General features: G+C 47.0%; 1 protein-coding gene across 5 annotated transcripts in view; it reads left to right on the top strand.

Moving 5' to 3' along the window:
- Positions 1 to 12,606, top strand: part of stxbp5l (syntaxin binding protein 5L) — a 124,529-nt gene that overhangs the window by 8,469 nt on the left and 103,454 nt on the right. For all 5 annotated transcript variants that reach the window (XM_056579798.1, XM_056579796.1, XM_056579797.1 and 2 more), the window contains exon 2: positions 4,132 to 4,229. In XM_056579798.1, coding sequence (XP_056435773.1) covers positions 4,132 to 4,229 — 98 coding nt within the window. The remainder of the gene's footprint in view (positions 1 to 4,131; positions 4,230 to 12,606) is intronic.

Raw genomic sequence — 12,606 nt, 5'->3', positions numbered from 1 at the left:
AAGAGAGATGGATAGATCTCTAGCTAGTAGAAGAGAGATGGATGGATCTCTAGCTAGATGGAGAGAGATGGATGGATCTCTAGCTAGATGAAGAGAGATGGATGGATCTCTAGCTAGTAGAAGAGAGATGGATGGATCTCTAGCTAGATGGAGAGAGATGGATGGATCTCTAGCTAGATGGAGAGAGATGGATGGATCTCTAGCTAGATGAAGAGAGATGGATAGATCTCTAGCTAGATGGAGAGAGATGGATGGATCTCTAGCTAGATGGAGAGAGATGGATGGATCTCTAGCTAGATGGAGAGAGATGGATGGATCTCTAGCTAGATGGAGAGAGATGGATAGATCTCTAGCTACATGAAGAGAGAGGGATAGATCTCTAGCTAGATGAAGGGAGAGGGATCAGTAGATGGATGGATATATTGCTAGATAAAGGGACGATGATGTATGGACCGATAGATCCATGGGAGGATGGATGGACAGATGGACGTGCCGCTGGATAAAGGGGGGACAGATGGATGGATAGGGGAATAGATAAGGGAGAGCTGGAATGTCTAAACACCACAGACTCGCTTGGCTTGTGGAGCGGTGTTGGTGCACCCCAGGGTGATGCGGTCTATTTATAGAACTACAGGGTCTAGCCGAGAGAGAGAGAGAGAGAGAGAGAGAGAGAGAGAGAGAGAGAGAGAGAGAGAGAGAGAGAGAGAGAGAGAGAGAGAGAGAGAGAGAGAGAGAGAGAGAGAGAGAGAGAGAGAGAGAGAGAGAGAGAGAAATCAACTTCATCAATGTGGCGTCAACAATTTTATCGTGGGAATTTATCTTGTGTGAGATTGGCCACTTTCCTCCATCCCATATTTCCATGGGAAAACAAAATCAGCAAAAAAAATTGGACCTGTAAGGATTTATTCTGCCATCAGGGGGTTCATAATATATAAGATGTAAGGGCATGGACCCAACAACAAAATGTAATAATAATTAAGCAGATACACGCATAACCGACGCACAAACATACACAGAAGCCAAAACAGACCCTAAACATACACACACAACATATTTGTACAGCCACATACAGACAAACAGAAAGAGGGAGAAAATACGGCCTTGGCATCTTTGAAATATGCATGAGGAGCTCTGAGATTCACCACGGTAAATGCATTTTTCATCCACTCCTCAGTGCTGTTGTATATATATTTAATGGCCCTTTCCATTCTGGGAGGTTCCTGGGCCCCTCATCTACAGACCCCAGCCATAGGAGCCCTGAGCTACTGTGGACCACTTAATGGAGCCCGCTGGTTCAAAGCTAGCACCTCCTCCTCTGTGTGTGTGTGTGTGTGTGTGTGTGTGTGTGTGTGTGCGTGTGCGTGTGTGCACGCACGCGGTTGAGCGATTGTATGCATACACTCGTACCTCCATGCATTCATGCATTGCATATTTCACCCAATATAAAATTACAATCATAAAGTTAATCATGAAGACAACCCCGCATTGTTGGCCTAGGTTGTCCAATCTGTGTTAACAAAGACATTTTGGAATAAGACTGGGCCTTGTGGGAAATTCAAAAGACTTGATTTACACTGTGTGGTGTTCCTTGAATATATAGATTACATTGTTTTTGCTGTGTGCCGTCTGGATTAGTACGCAAGTCACGACTCTCGCTTAAAACAGTGGTGCATAGTCTTGACTGTGTGTGTCCCACCGTGGTTCAGTGTGTGTGTGTGTGCGTGTGTTTTGTGTGTCTGTGTGTCTGTGTGTGGTTGTGCGTGTGCATGTAAGTACAAAGGGTTCGAGAATTGGTAATCTGGACTCACAAATAATTAGAAACTCAACAAAGGCTCCGCACAGAAGGGTGCAAATGAAATGTGTGAGTGAGCTAGCGGGGGGGTGTGGGGGGGGTTGGGGTGGGGCAGGGGTGGGGCATGGGGTCTCTGTGGTAGTGGGGGGCGGGACCCTGAGGAGGGGGTAGGCGTGCGGGTATGGTCGCTCTCAGACCAGTGAGTCATCAGGCTCAGACTGCAGGTTGAACTGCACCCCTTTACATTGAATGGGAATTCCCATTTCTAAATGCATTATGACAGTTAAAGCGGTGGTGTATTTGTTGTCCAGATTCCACTCAGGCTGAGTCAATCAATCCTTAATCGTATTTCCCTCTTCAATGGGAATCTTCAAATATTCTCTAATAATGTCTTAAATAGAAAAATCGACATTTGAAATTGCATTGAATTTTCTAAATAGTGACGTTGTTAAAGACACCAATATAGCACTGTCTATCTCATCCCTCCATCAGAGTTGCAGCCAATGTCAGCTACAGTGAAAGCATTGATTTTTCCTAAAATAGATCTGCCCCCTGTGTTAGCAAGGTGGCTATGCCACATGTTATTCATTAAGGCCCTTTTTTTTCCTCTGTTGCCGAAAAAGCATTGAAAAAAGAAGCCTGTTTCTTTTCTTTGTATTTAAATCAATAGAACAGAACAGTTTATCGGCGCAAATTCGCTGAAGGGCTTAAAGGACCCTACTTGAATTGCGATTGATAACGCTTTTGAAAGATTTCCCCAAGCCTTTGTGGATGGCTGTATAGATTGTATAATGTTTAATTAACTACCAACCAAGCTAACCATTCATTCCTATTCAAGTTGAAAACCCCTGGAAAGGCTCTTTCCTCAGCTCTTTTAAGCCATGAGTAATCTGTCCTCATGAAAACTAGGTCAAAAGGTAATGGGTGCCTAGTTTCTTTATTAGTTGCCTGTAAGAGATGGTCCACAATGGATGATTATTTCCCAATATCCATTATGTATGTTTTTCTGCATTTAATTGGCCAAAAACGTATCTGTGGCTTCCTCTGATTGGTAGCTATTTCTTAGCCTTATTCTTTTAAATACAGATCCCCCCTTTGCTTGCAATGCTGGCTGCTCCTTCACCCTGGTAGAGTAGGAAGTGGATGGTTGTGATTCTACCACCGGGAAATCAGCACCACTGATGCTGGACAGCTCCTTGACAGCTCCTTTAACATTCCAGTCCGCAAGGCTCGAGAGACGGTCTTCAATGTCATTCAGGAGACACTTTAACAGTACAACACACATCAGTTTAACTAAACACGTCTGAGAATACCGTCTTTGCTTTGGTTGTTTTGTTTGTAACGAGTTCAGATAATCTCATTTGACCACATGCAATACCCATTTTTGACCAGAGGTGGCGATCACTGAGGTTTTGAACGCTATCCCCAAAAGCTTTGGTTCTCATGGTATGATCCTCATTCAAGACATGTTTTATTCATTCATCAGAGGACGAAAAAAACCCAACTGCAGATCAAGTTATGGTTAAAAAAACCCAAGCAGTGTTCTATAATACATCTGGGCGGTGTCCCTGTGATGCTGAGGCATCCCATTGCAGTCAGGGAACCATTCACAAGGTGTTGGAATGGTAAAGTGTTGAAAACCTTCTCTGGTGTGGGCTCGGTGAAACTGGGGTAAACCTCTGTGGGGAACCCAGGGGAGGGAATCCTGCTCTGCCGTAGCCGAACCGGCTGACAGAGATACCCTTGAGCAAGGATTTAATCCCTAGATTTCATCTGTATTGCAACATAGTGCAAAGAGTCAAAAGGGTGCCTGAAGCCAGGATCTGTACGTGTGCGTACCCCTGCACCAACTATAACTGTGCGTGTTCACCGTCGTACTTTTGTTCACCCCGGCGTCTCCTGAGAAGCGAGCTAGATAAAGACCCTTTTATTCAAAACTCTCACGGCTGAAACATTCAACTTTGTCAGCGTTTTCCTTTACCTCAGCCATGGAGTTTGAGGCAGTTATTCATTTATTAAACATCAGACCAACGAAACAAGGTGGGCGGGGGGGGGGTCGCCTGAGTGATATCATAAACAACAAAGTGCGACGCACACCAGAGCTAGCTGATCAATTAAACGTGTTTTATGTGACGTGTTATAATATGACGTACGGCGAAAGATATTGCACAGGTTTTAACATCAATGCTTGGTTCCAAATAGGACCTAGGAAGCAGAATTTGAAGAAAATGCTTATTCATCAGCAGAGACGGGGGAGGGGAGATGAATTCCCTCTCGGAAAACGAAAGTGACTTCATCTCAGTGTGTCCCATTTTCTCCCTGTTCTATTTGTGTCGCAGACGGTGCGCCACGGCTTCCCCTACCAGCCCACGGCGCTGGCCTTTGACCCCGTGCAGAAGATCGTGGCCATCGGATCCCGAACCGGAGGCGTACGGATGTATCCTTTGCTTCATCGCTTCCCAACCCCCCCCCACCCCCAGCCAACCCCCCCAGCGTCCCATCTTTCCTAGCTCCTATGTCCCCTCCTCCCCCCTCCTCCCGACGGTTGTCAAAGAGGTAAGTGACATCTGAGCCCACCCCTTCTTTCCAAGTGAAGACATCAAGACACAGGTTGTCATAGTCACCCCAAGAGGGCCTTGCGGTGTGGCTTGTGTTGCGAGGTGTTGTTGGAAGATTGCATCAGCAGCCATTGCAGGGCCAGGGATGAGAACGATGCTAGTCAGCTAGCTATGGTGACTTGTGTATAACTCTTAAGCCGTCCCGTTGGGGATTGAGTCAGCGGCGCAGTATAAAGGAGGTGCTCCGTACCTGTCTGTCTGTCTGTCTGTCTGCTCACCTCACCTGTCCAGTTACTGTCCCCTTTTAATGAAATACCTGCTCGTGAAGTTCAGGCTTGTGGAAGGAATCCCTGAGGGATTCCGCTTCAGTGTTATGCAGATCATACACGCACGCACGCACGCACGCACGCACGCACGCACGCACGCACGCACGCACGCACGCACGCACGCACGCACGCACGCACGCACACACACACACACACACACACGCACACTATGAAGTGATTTCTTCCTTGTCCTCTCGCTGTCTCTGTTCCATGGAGCCTTTTGATCCACCGCTGCTTCTCCTTCTCTCCTCACCCTGTCCCTGTTCGGTTGTTTTTTTCCCCCCTGCCTTTCAGTTTCCCTTTCATTTCATCATGCTGCTGCCCCTCCTTCGCCCTTCACCCTCTCATTCAGAGCGATCGGGGGGGGGCTTCTCCTGAGCCCCTCCGAGGCAGCTGCCACTCATCTTCTCTCTCCCCTGCCCCGGCTCTCTTTAGCTTTATATTTTTTCCTCTGTCCCCTTTTCACGCACACACATGCATACACACACGTACACTCGTGTACGCTTTGTCGCTCTCTCGCTCGCTATCTCTTTCACTCTCTCGCTCGCTCAGTATCTCTTTCACTCTCTCTCTCTCTCGCTCGCTATCTCTTTCACTCTCTCTCTCTCTCTCTCTCTCTCTCTCTCTCTCTCTCTCTCTCTCTCTCTCTCTCTCTCTCTCTCTCTCTCTCTCTCTCTCTCTTTCTCTCTTTCTCTCTTTCTCTCTCTCTCTCTCTTTCTCTCTTTCTCTCTCTCTTTCTCTCTCTCTCTCTCTCTCTCTCTCTCTCTCTCTCTCTCTCTCTCTCTCTCTCATCCACACAAGTTCAGAGAGAGCAGTCATCCTTGTCTCTTTAACCAGGTCACCGCTTCCAAAGCCAGCAGGCGTCTCCAGTAGCTAGATGAGTATAGATGACCTCCACCACCGGCATCACCCCAGATGAACCCTACACCACCACCACACTGTCTCTGTGCCTCTGCTCCGCCCAGTGTGGAGGACTCAAGGCGGTAGCAAGCCTCTCAATTTCTCTTCTGTCAGCTATGTCTGGTCTGGGAATATAGAGTGTGCGTCTGCCTGCTGTACCAGCACATAGAGCTTCGCAAGAAATATATATTTTGTTCCTGTAAAGAAACCGGTATTGATTCCCGGGGAGCTCCCAAGTTAAATATTCAGATGCCGCTATTGATCGGTCTGCGTAGTTCAGTGTGTGCGTGTGGACTGCTGTGGGAGTCCTCGTGGGTTCATTATGGTGTGTGTGTGTGTGTGTGTGTGTGTGTGTGTGTGTGTGTGTGTGTGTGTGTGTGTGTGTGTGTGTGTGTGTGTGTGTGTGTGTGTGCGCGTGTGCCCCTGTTTATTTGTGTGTGTTCATCTGCAAGTGAAGGAGTGATCAATATGTGTTCTGAATAAATCTCAGAACCAAATCCCGCTTATGCAAGGGGAGTTTAACTTTATATTCTATCGAAGGCTAAGCCGCTCCTCTTGGTTATCCCTGTTGACGCAGCTAGCAGGCTATTACAACTGGAGGAAGCGTGGGCCAGTTGGGCCAATTAACACGTTTTTAATTACTGACAAATATTTACTGACGCCTACACTTTTTTTTTTCTTGTCGATGCAGCCATTTTGTATTTGTGTTGCTTCACTCCCATAATAATAGATCCAAACTTGAAATTGAACTGTGTGTGTGTGTGTGTGCGTGTGCGTGTGCGTGTGCGTGTACGTGTGTGGGTGTGTGTGCGAGCCCATGCGTGTGTGCGTGCGAGTGACACAATGACTAGTAGGAGTGACTTGGAAACGTTACAAGGGATCTCTGAAGCGATGTTGTCATGGCTAACACAGATGTGTGGAGGTGAATGGAAACACAGGTGGGGGAGGGGAATATAGTAAGGATGGAAATAAGGAAAGAAAACATGGAAGGAAAGCAATGAAGGAAATAAGGAAAGAAAGAGGAAGGACATAAGGAAAGGAAGCATGAATGAAGGGTGGAAGGAGAGAGAGAGGGCTGGAAGTATGAAAGGTAGAAAGAAATGAGGGATGTGAAGGAAGGAAAGTCGGAAGAAAGTAGCGATAGGAAAGTAAGTACGAGGCCTAACTCTCGGCGAGCAGTGATGCGGTAAAACTCCACGCGGGTCAAACCCAGTTAACCCGGAACGTGTTTACTACGGGGTGTCCCCCGCGGACGTCTAGGGGGGGGGGGGAGGAGGTCTCTGTGTCTCTGTTCGGTGGATACCAGTGGTGGTCACATCCCACTGACCCACATCATCATCACATCATGCTGGCTCTCCGTCGCCAGCCCAGTGGAAAGTGATGAGGCCCGGGGCCAGACGACGACCACGACGGTGGTGGTGGTGGTGGTGGTGGATGGTGCAGAGAGGGATGATGTCAGCAGAGGGAGGGGCCGGGGGCCGGGGGCCGCTGGCTGGTGCAGCAGGCTGGCACCAGGGCACTCTGCAGTGGGCGCTCAGAGTCCACCCAATCCCTGCCCACCCATGCAGCTCCTGAGTGTGTCGGGAGATGGTTTATTGTTGCTTATATATATATATATATATATATTTATTTGGTGGTGTTGAGTGAAGAGAGACATAACAGACATAACAGAGAGAGAGAGAGGTTTTTCTCTCATCTGTGCACGTGCCCACATGGGTGTGTAGACTACTCTGTGTGTGCGTGTGTTTATTCATCTGTGTATGTGTCCCTCGGACAGGGCTGGAGGCCTTCACCCTTGTGCTCGGACGCTGTGCAGCCAAAGTGAATCCCTTTTCAATAAAGGCCTCTGGTAATGGAATCGTAGGCATGCCTGATAGACAGTCACTTCTCATCGCAGTCCATCAGCACACACACACTGCACAGCCCCGACAAGACGGTCAGACAGGAGTGAGAGCGAGGGGAGAGAGACAGAGGGGAGAGAGAGTAGGGTAAGAGTGTGGTGAGAGGCTGAGAGTGTGTGAAAAAGGGCCTATACAGAATACAGATAGAACAAAGGGACAGGCAGGTGAACTAATCGATGCAGCTCGATTGTTTTGTATCCCTTCTTGTATCCATCTATCTTTTGATCAATCGATGGATGATTGATCCATGTTTAAATGGATACACAGCAAGCGATCATCAGATATAGATATATAAACACGAATCCAGGGATATAGCATCAATACTATTAACACTTTAACATAAATTCCAAATATCTAAGGATATTGTCTCTCTCTCCCTCTTACATACTCTCCCGGTATGTCTCTCGCTCCGTATTTACTTCTGTGCCCATGCGCTACTACACCTTCGAACAAGGCCTTTCTAGTCAAAGCATGCAGGCTCCAGTTGTGTCTTGGTCCAGTCCACATGCTAGCTAAATACTGCGCTAGCATTCATTCACTCACTCCCTCTCTCAAACACACGGCGAAGTAAAGTGGTCGGCGGTAAGTATTTATTTTTATGTCGGTGCAGAATAATTAATTGCGTGCTAATACCATTGACCTAGAATAAAATAGGCCAGACAGACAGCCCATAGTGCTTTGTATACCAACGGCTGTCTACGCAGTTTTGTCGACTTATAATTATGTTCACCAAGTGTGACATTCTCTGAGTTCTCATTGTTTTTTCTTCCGTGCAATCATCGCAAAATAAGTTAGCTCTTACATCAGCGCCCATCTGTCTTCATGAACTATTTAATAACACAATTCTGGGAAGTATCGCTCAAGATTCTGTTCTGCAATTGATAGTCATTGGAGGCTACTACCAACCAAGGCAGTGTGAGGGATCGGCTTCTGGGCTTTAATAAGAGAGACACCGACCCTTTATTCTTAATTACTACTTGCTGCAAAAAAAAAAAGGTAATATAGCTGCCCTTTTGAAAAGTTGAGTAAGTTGAGTCAAACGGTGCAGCATATGCTTCGGCATTCGACCCCGGCTGCGTTATAAAGCCATTATGTAGCATAAAGGTGACATATTATACCACCAGGTGAGTGTGTGATTTGCCGTTAGAAGCCGGTTTGAAAATCTCCCTCTTCTAACACCACATGTGAGTGTGTCCACCTAGATGTGTGGCAGATAGATGAGCAACGTTTGCTACAGTCCACTGGGTAGGCTGGTAGACTGATCTATCCAGCAACACTTCTAGTTCGACACACCCACTTGTGATTTCAGAAGAGCTTGTAATGAATGTGATCCCATTTTCACTTCTGATGGTATAATGCGTCACCTTAAAAAAAACGTGGTTCAAGTTTTTAATACCCTGATACATTTCCATCCATTGTGTGAGACTTTTGAAAGGAATGGAATATGTCGTATTAGATTACATGATTTCAAAGACTGCCTTTTGAGTGCTATTAAGTGGCGGATATGGAAAGAGGTGTAATTATCCTTTTAATATTTAGAATATCCAGGTGCATACAGGAAAGTGTGGAAGGTTCTTGTTTTTGACAAGAAAGAGATTGATGCCGTCATTAGATCTAGAATTGATGTGCTTGCATGTCTTAAAGACGTTTGAAGGTAAGTAACGCATCATCCCTGATTGTTAGGGACTTCTTGTGTGGCTCTTTGATGTCTTTTCTAACAGTTGCATAACTTGAAAGCATCAGTGCACAATACGTCGAAATACGACCCAGTCCATTAAATATGTCTGCACCAGACTGATCGCAACAGCAGGGAAAAATCAATATGCAGGAAGATGATTCACAGTGTGTCACCGTAAAATATCCCCATCCTCTTTGTTAGTACAGGAAGAGTCTGCCGATGCTAAGATTAGCAGCTAGCACGGGTACATGTGTCTGCTTCAACAACTGTGTGTGTATGTGCTGCAACATTAGCTTAGCCCTGCACAACTGCCACGCCCACACCCCCTTTCACATACACTTTCTTGTGTGTTTTTCATTTGCTTTTGATCAGCCTCATCAGCATGCCTCTCTTGTCTCCACAACAGCCTGCTTCACCTTGCAATGGTCGATCAAGGCGTCCTCTGGTTGCATGTTGTGATTTGATATTGCTGCGGTATGTGGGGTCAATATCGCGCTGACTTCATTAGTGAGGTGGGAACCTTTTTTCTAATTGCGGCTGAAACGGAAAAGCCCTGTCGCCATTATCGTGTCAACAGAAACGTCAACAGATGGATCACGTTTAACGTATTATGCACTGCGGTCGCACCATGTCACCGGCTGCTTCGACGGTGTGAGCGCGCCTGCCGACATATTGAATGTTTCTGTGCACAGCGGGGCCGAATCCGTGGGTTCTGCCACAGAACTCCCATGAGCGACGGCATCGCGGGTATGTTTGTGAGGTCGCTGTGCATCTTTCTGCGCTTCTCCCTCTGCAAAGGATAGGATGGGAGCGGGGCAATGAGGGAGCTCTGGATGAAAGTGAAACAGCTGACCAGCAGGGGATACAGCATGCGGCGCTGAGATTCACTGACGGGAATTAAAAGGCATCATGGCAGGCTATGACCAACACGAGAAGACAGAGAGCCGAGCCATTCATATGCAGGAGGCCTATATGTACTTCCATCTTTTGTGCACGAGAAACCCATCCTCACTGAGCTAGCTTTCAGGCTCTGCCCCTCACTAAGTACGGATACTAAGCACAGACGGTTACTTAGCACGGACGCATACTTAGCATGAAGGGGTTCTTGGCATGTTAGGGTACTTGTCATGGTTACTATGGTTACGAAGCCTATGCTGGTTTGATAATGGATACACTAAGAGCCTCTTAGCGCTGCGCAGGCCCTTTGCAGTTTTTTGGCAAACTAGTGGGTTCTGAGACCCCTTTTTACTCTTGGGAAATGGTCAACGCCCAAACTACTGACCTGGGGTTAACTGCCTTTTCAGCTTTGACGGGAAAGTTCTATAGTAGACTTTAATTTAGACGTGGGTATTATGCAGTATAGTTACAGAAAGACACACAGGTGAGAGGACGATAAGCTTGGACAGTGGCCTGCTTTATTTTTTAATGCAAATCACAGCTCTTCCCTATTGTTAATCGTGTCCTCAACCGTATGCCTGGGGCTCCTTCCCCCCCGCCACACCCCCCCAACCCCCCAGCCCCCCGGACTTATTCAGACACAGCGCCCCTCACGGGAGTGACCTCTAGCCCGGCCCCTCTATGGATCTCCAATAATGAAACCAAGAGAGAGAAAGAATATCAGACTGAAATCCCAAAGTCTCTTTTCTCCATCTCCACCAACTGTTTTCTTCTGTTCTTTTGAGAGCTTTCATAGATCCTTATCTGTCACTCTGTCCATCTGCCTCTCTCTCTCTCTCTCTCTCTCTCTCTCTCTCTCTCTATGTTGTCTCTCTGATCTATCCCTGTCATTCTCTCTCTAGAATCAGTTCAGTTGGAAAACACAGACCATGCCAGCATGAATTACCATCTATTAGCATTATAACCCTCTCCCCAATTACATCCTGTGTGTTGTCCCTCTGTCGAACTACCATGGACTCCTCATTCTCACTCTAGTATTAATAAGAAGAATTCATCACATTTAGATCACGTTTTTTTCAAGGCACTCAAAGCCTGTAACATAGTGAGCATGCGTGCAAAGTATAATTTTATGTCGCGCATAAAACAAAATACATTACAGACGTCCGACTTATTTTAAAACCAAATGAATACCTGACCGATTCTGCCAATGATTGTATGTTTGAGATAGGGTGAGATTGTGTGTGCGTGGGTTTGTGTGTGTCTGTTTGCATGGATGAAAGTGCATTCATTTAAAGATGGACACCACAGACAACAGCCACGGAAGAACAGCCCGACTAAAACGCTGGGCTTTCAGCTGCTGCGACCGTAGGCCTGACCGCTTCTTCCAGCAGGTCACATGATGCGCGCGATGGCTATCTTAATGGAGGTGCTACAAAGGTTGCCATTGGTTGCCAGGGTTTATTGAATTAGACGCCGCTGCTGTCTTTACCCATACGCTTCCATCCCGAGCAATATTAACCCGATGGATTTATCTGATTCGTTCTAAGTCGGGTTTAGGAGGGCGGGTGGGGCCAGACCCCTTCCCCCTGTCCCCTTCTGTGGGCAGCATAGGGGGGGCTACAGCCCTGCTCCACGTAGCCCACCTCCCCCAAGGCGTCCATCTCCACCCCCCCGTCTTATTGGCTGGTGCTTCACGCGAGGAGGAGGAAAGGTCAGCAGGCTATTAATAGGAACACTGGGCGAATTCATGGGAGGAAGGAATTACCATTAAATGGATGGGCTGTGTGTGTGTGTGTGTGTGTGTGTGTGTGTGTGTGTGTGTGTGTGTGTGTGTGTGTGTGTGTGTGTGTGTGTGTGTGTGTGTGTGTGTGTGTGTGTGTGTGTGTGTGTGTGTGTGTGTGTGTGGGGGGGGGTGTGTGTGGGGGGGGGTGTGTGTGGGGGGGGGTGTGTGTGTGTTTGTGCGAGGGAAGGGCTTGTGTTTGTGAGAGGAATGCTTGCATTGGACCAACCATGTGTTTATATGACGTATATATATTTAGTGCCTTCACTGACAGCACTGAAGACAGGCAGACGAGCGATTTGGCAGCATGGTTTATACACCCCTTACTAATATATTTTTACGGGTCGGAGACTTCCCTGAAATTGCTAGTCCGAATGTGTCGGTGTCTATATGATTCTGCCTGGACTCTGACAGAAAAAACGGACAACTGACAATTTCAGTTGTCAAAACCTCCGCAAATCACACTTTCGTGAAATGTTTTTACCCCTGTCAGTCGACGGCCATTTGTTCCCCAGCTCTTTCATTCCTCTTCACTTTGATATGAAAGGAAGAATCTGAAAAATCCGCCAGCCAATCTTTGTTCAAGGGTTTAAAAATAAATAAAGAATATGTTCATTTAATTATTCTTATCTAATCAAGCATCGGCTGTTTGGTGGAAAGATAGACAGATAGAGAGACAGACCTAGACAACAAACATAATTCACACTTTCTACTCGGGGAAAGAGAGCAGGCAAAGAGCTTCTCAGGAAAGGTGCACTAAAGCTGAGAGGTTTG

This window comes from Gadus chalcogrammus, chromosome 20 (genome assembly GCF_026213295.1).
Source record: "Gadus chalcogrammus isolate NIFS_2021 chromosome 20, NIFS_Gcha_1.0, whole genome shotgun sequence".
Classification (NCBI taxonomy): domain Eukaryota; kingdom Metazoa; phylum Chordata; class Actinopteri; order Gadiformes; family Gadidae; genus Gadus; species Gadus chalcogrammus.
This window is presented reverse-complemented; position numbering and strand designations above follow the sequence as displayed.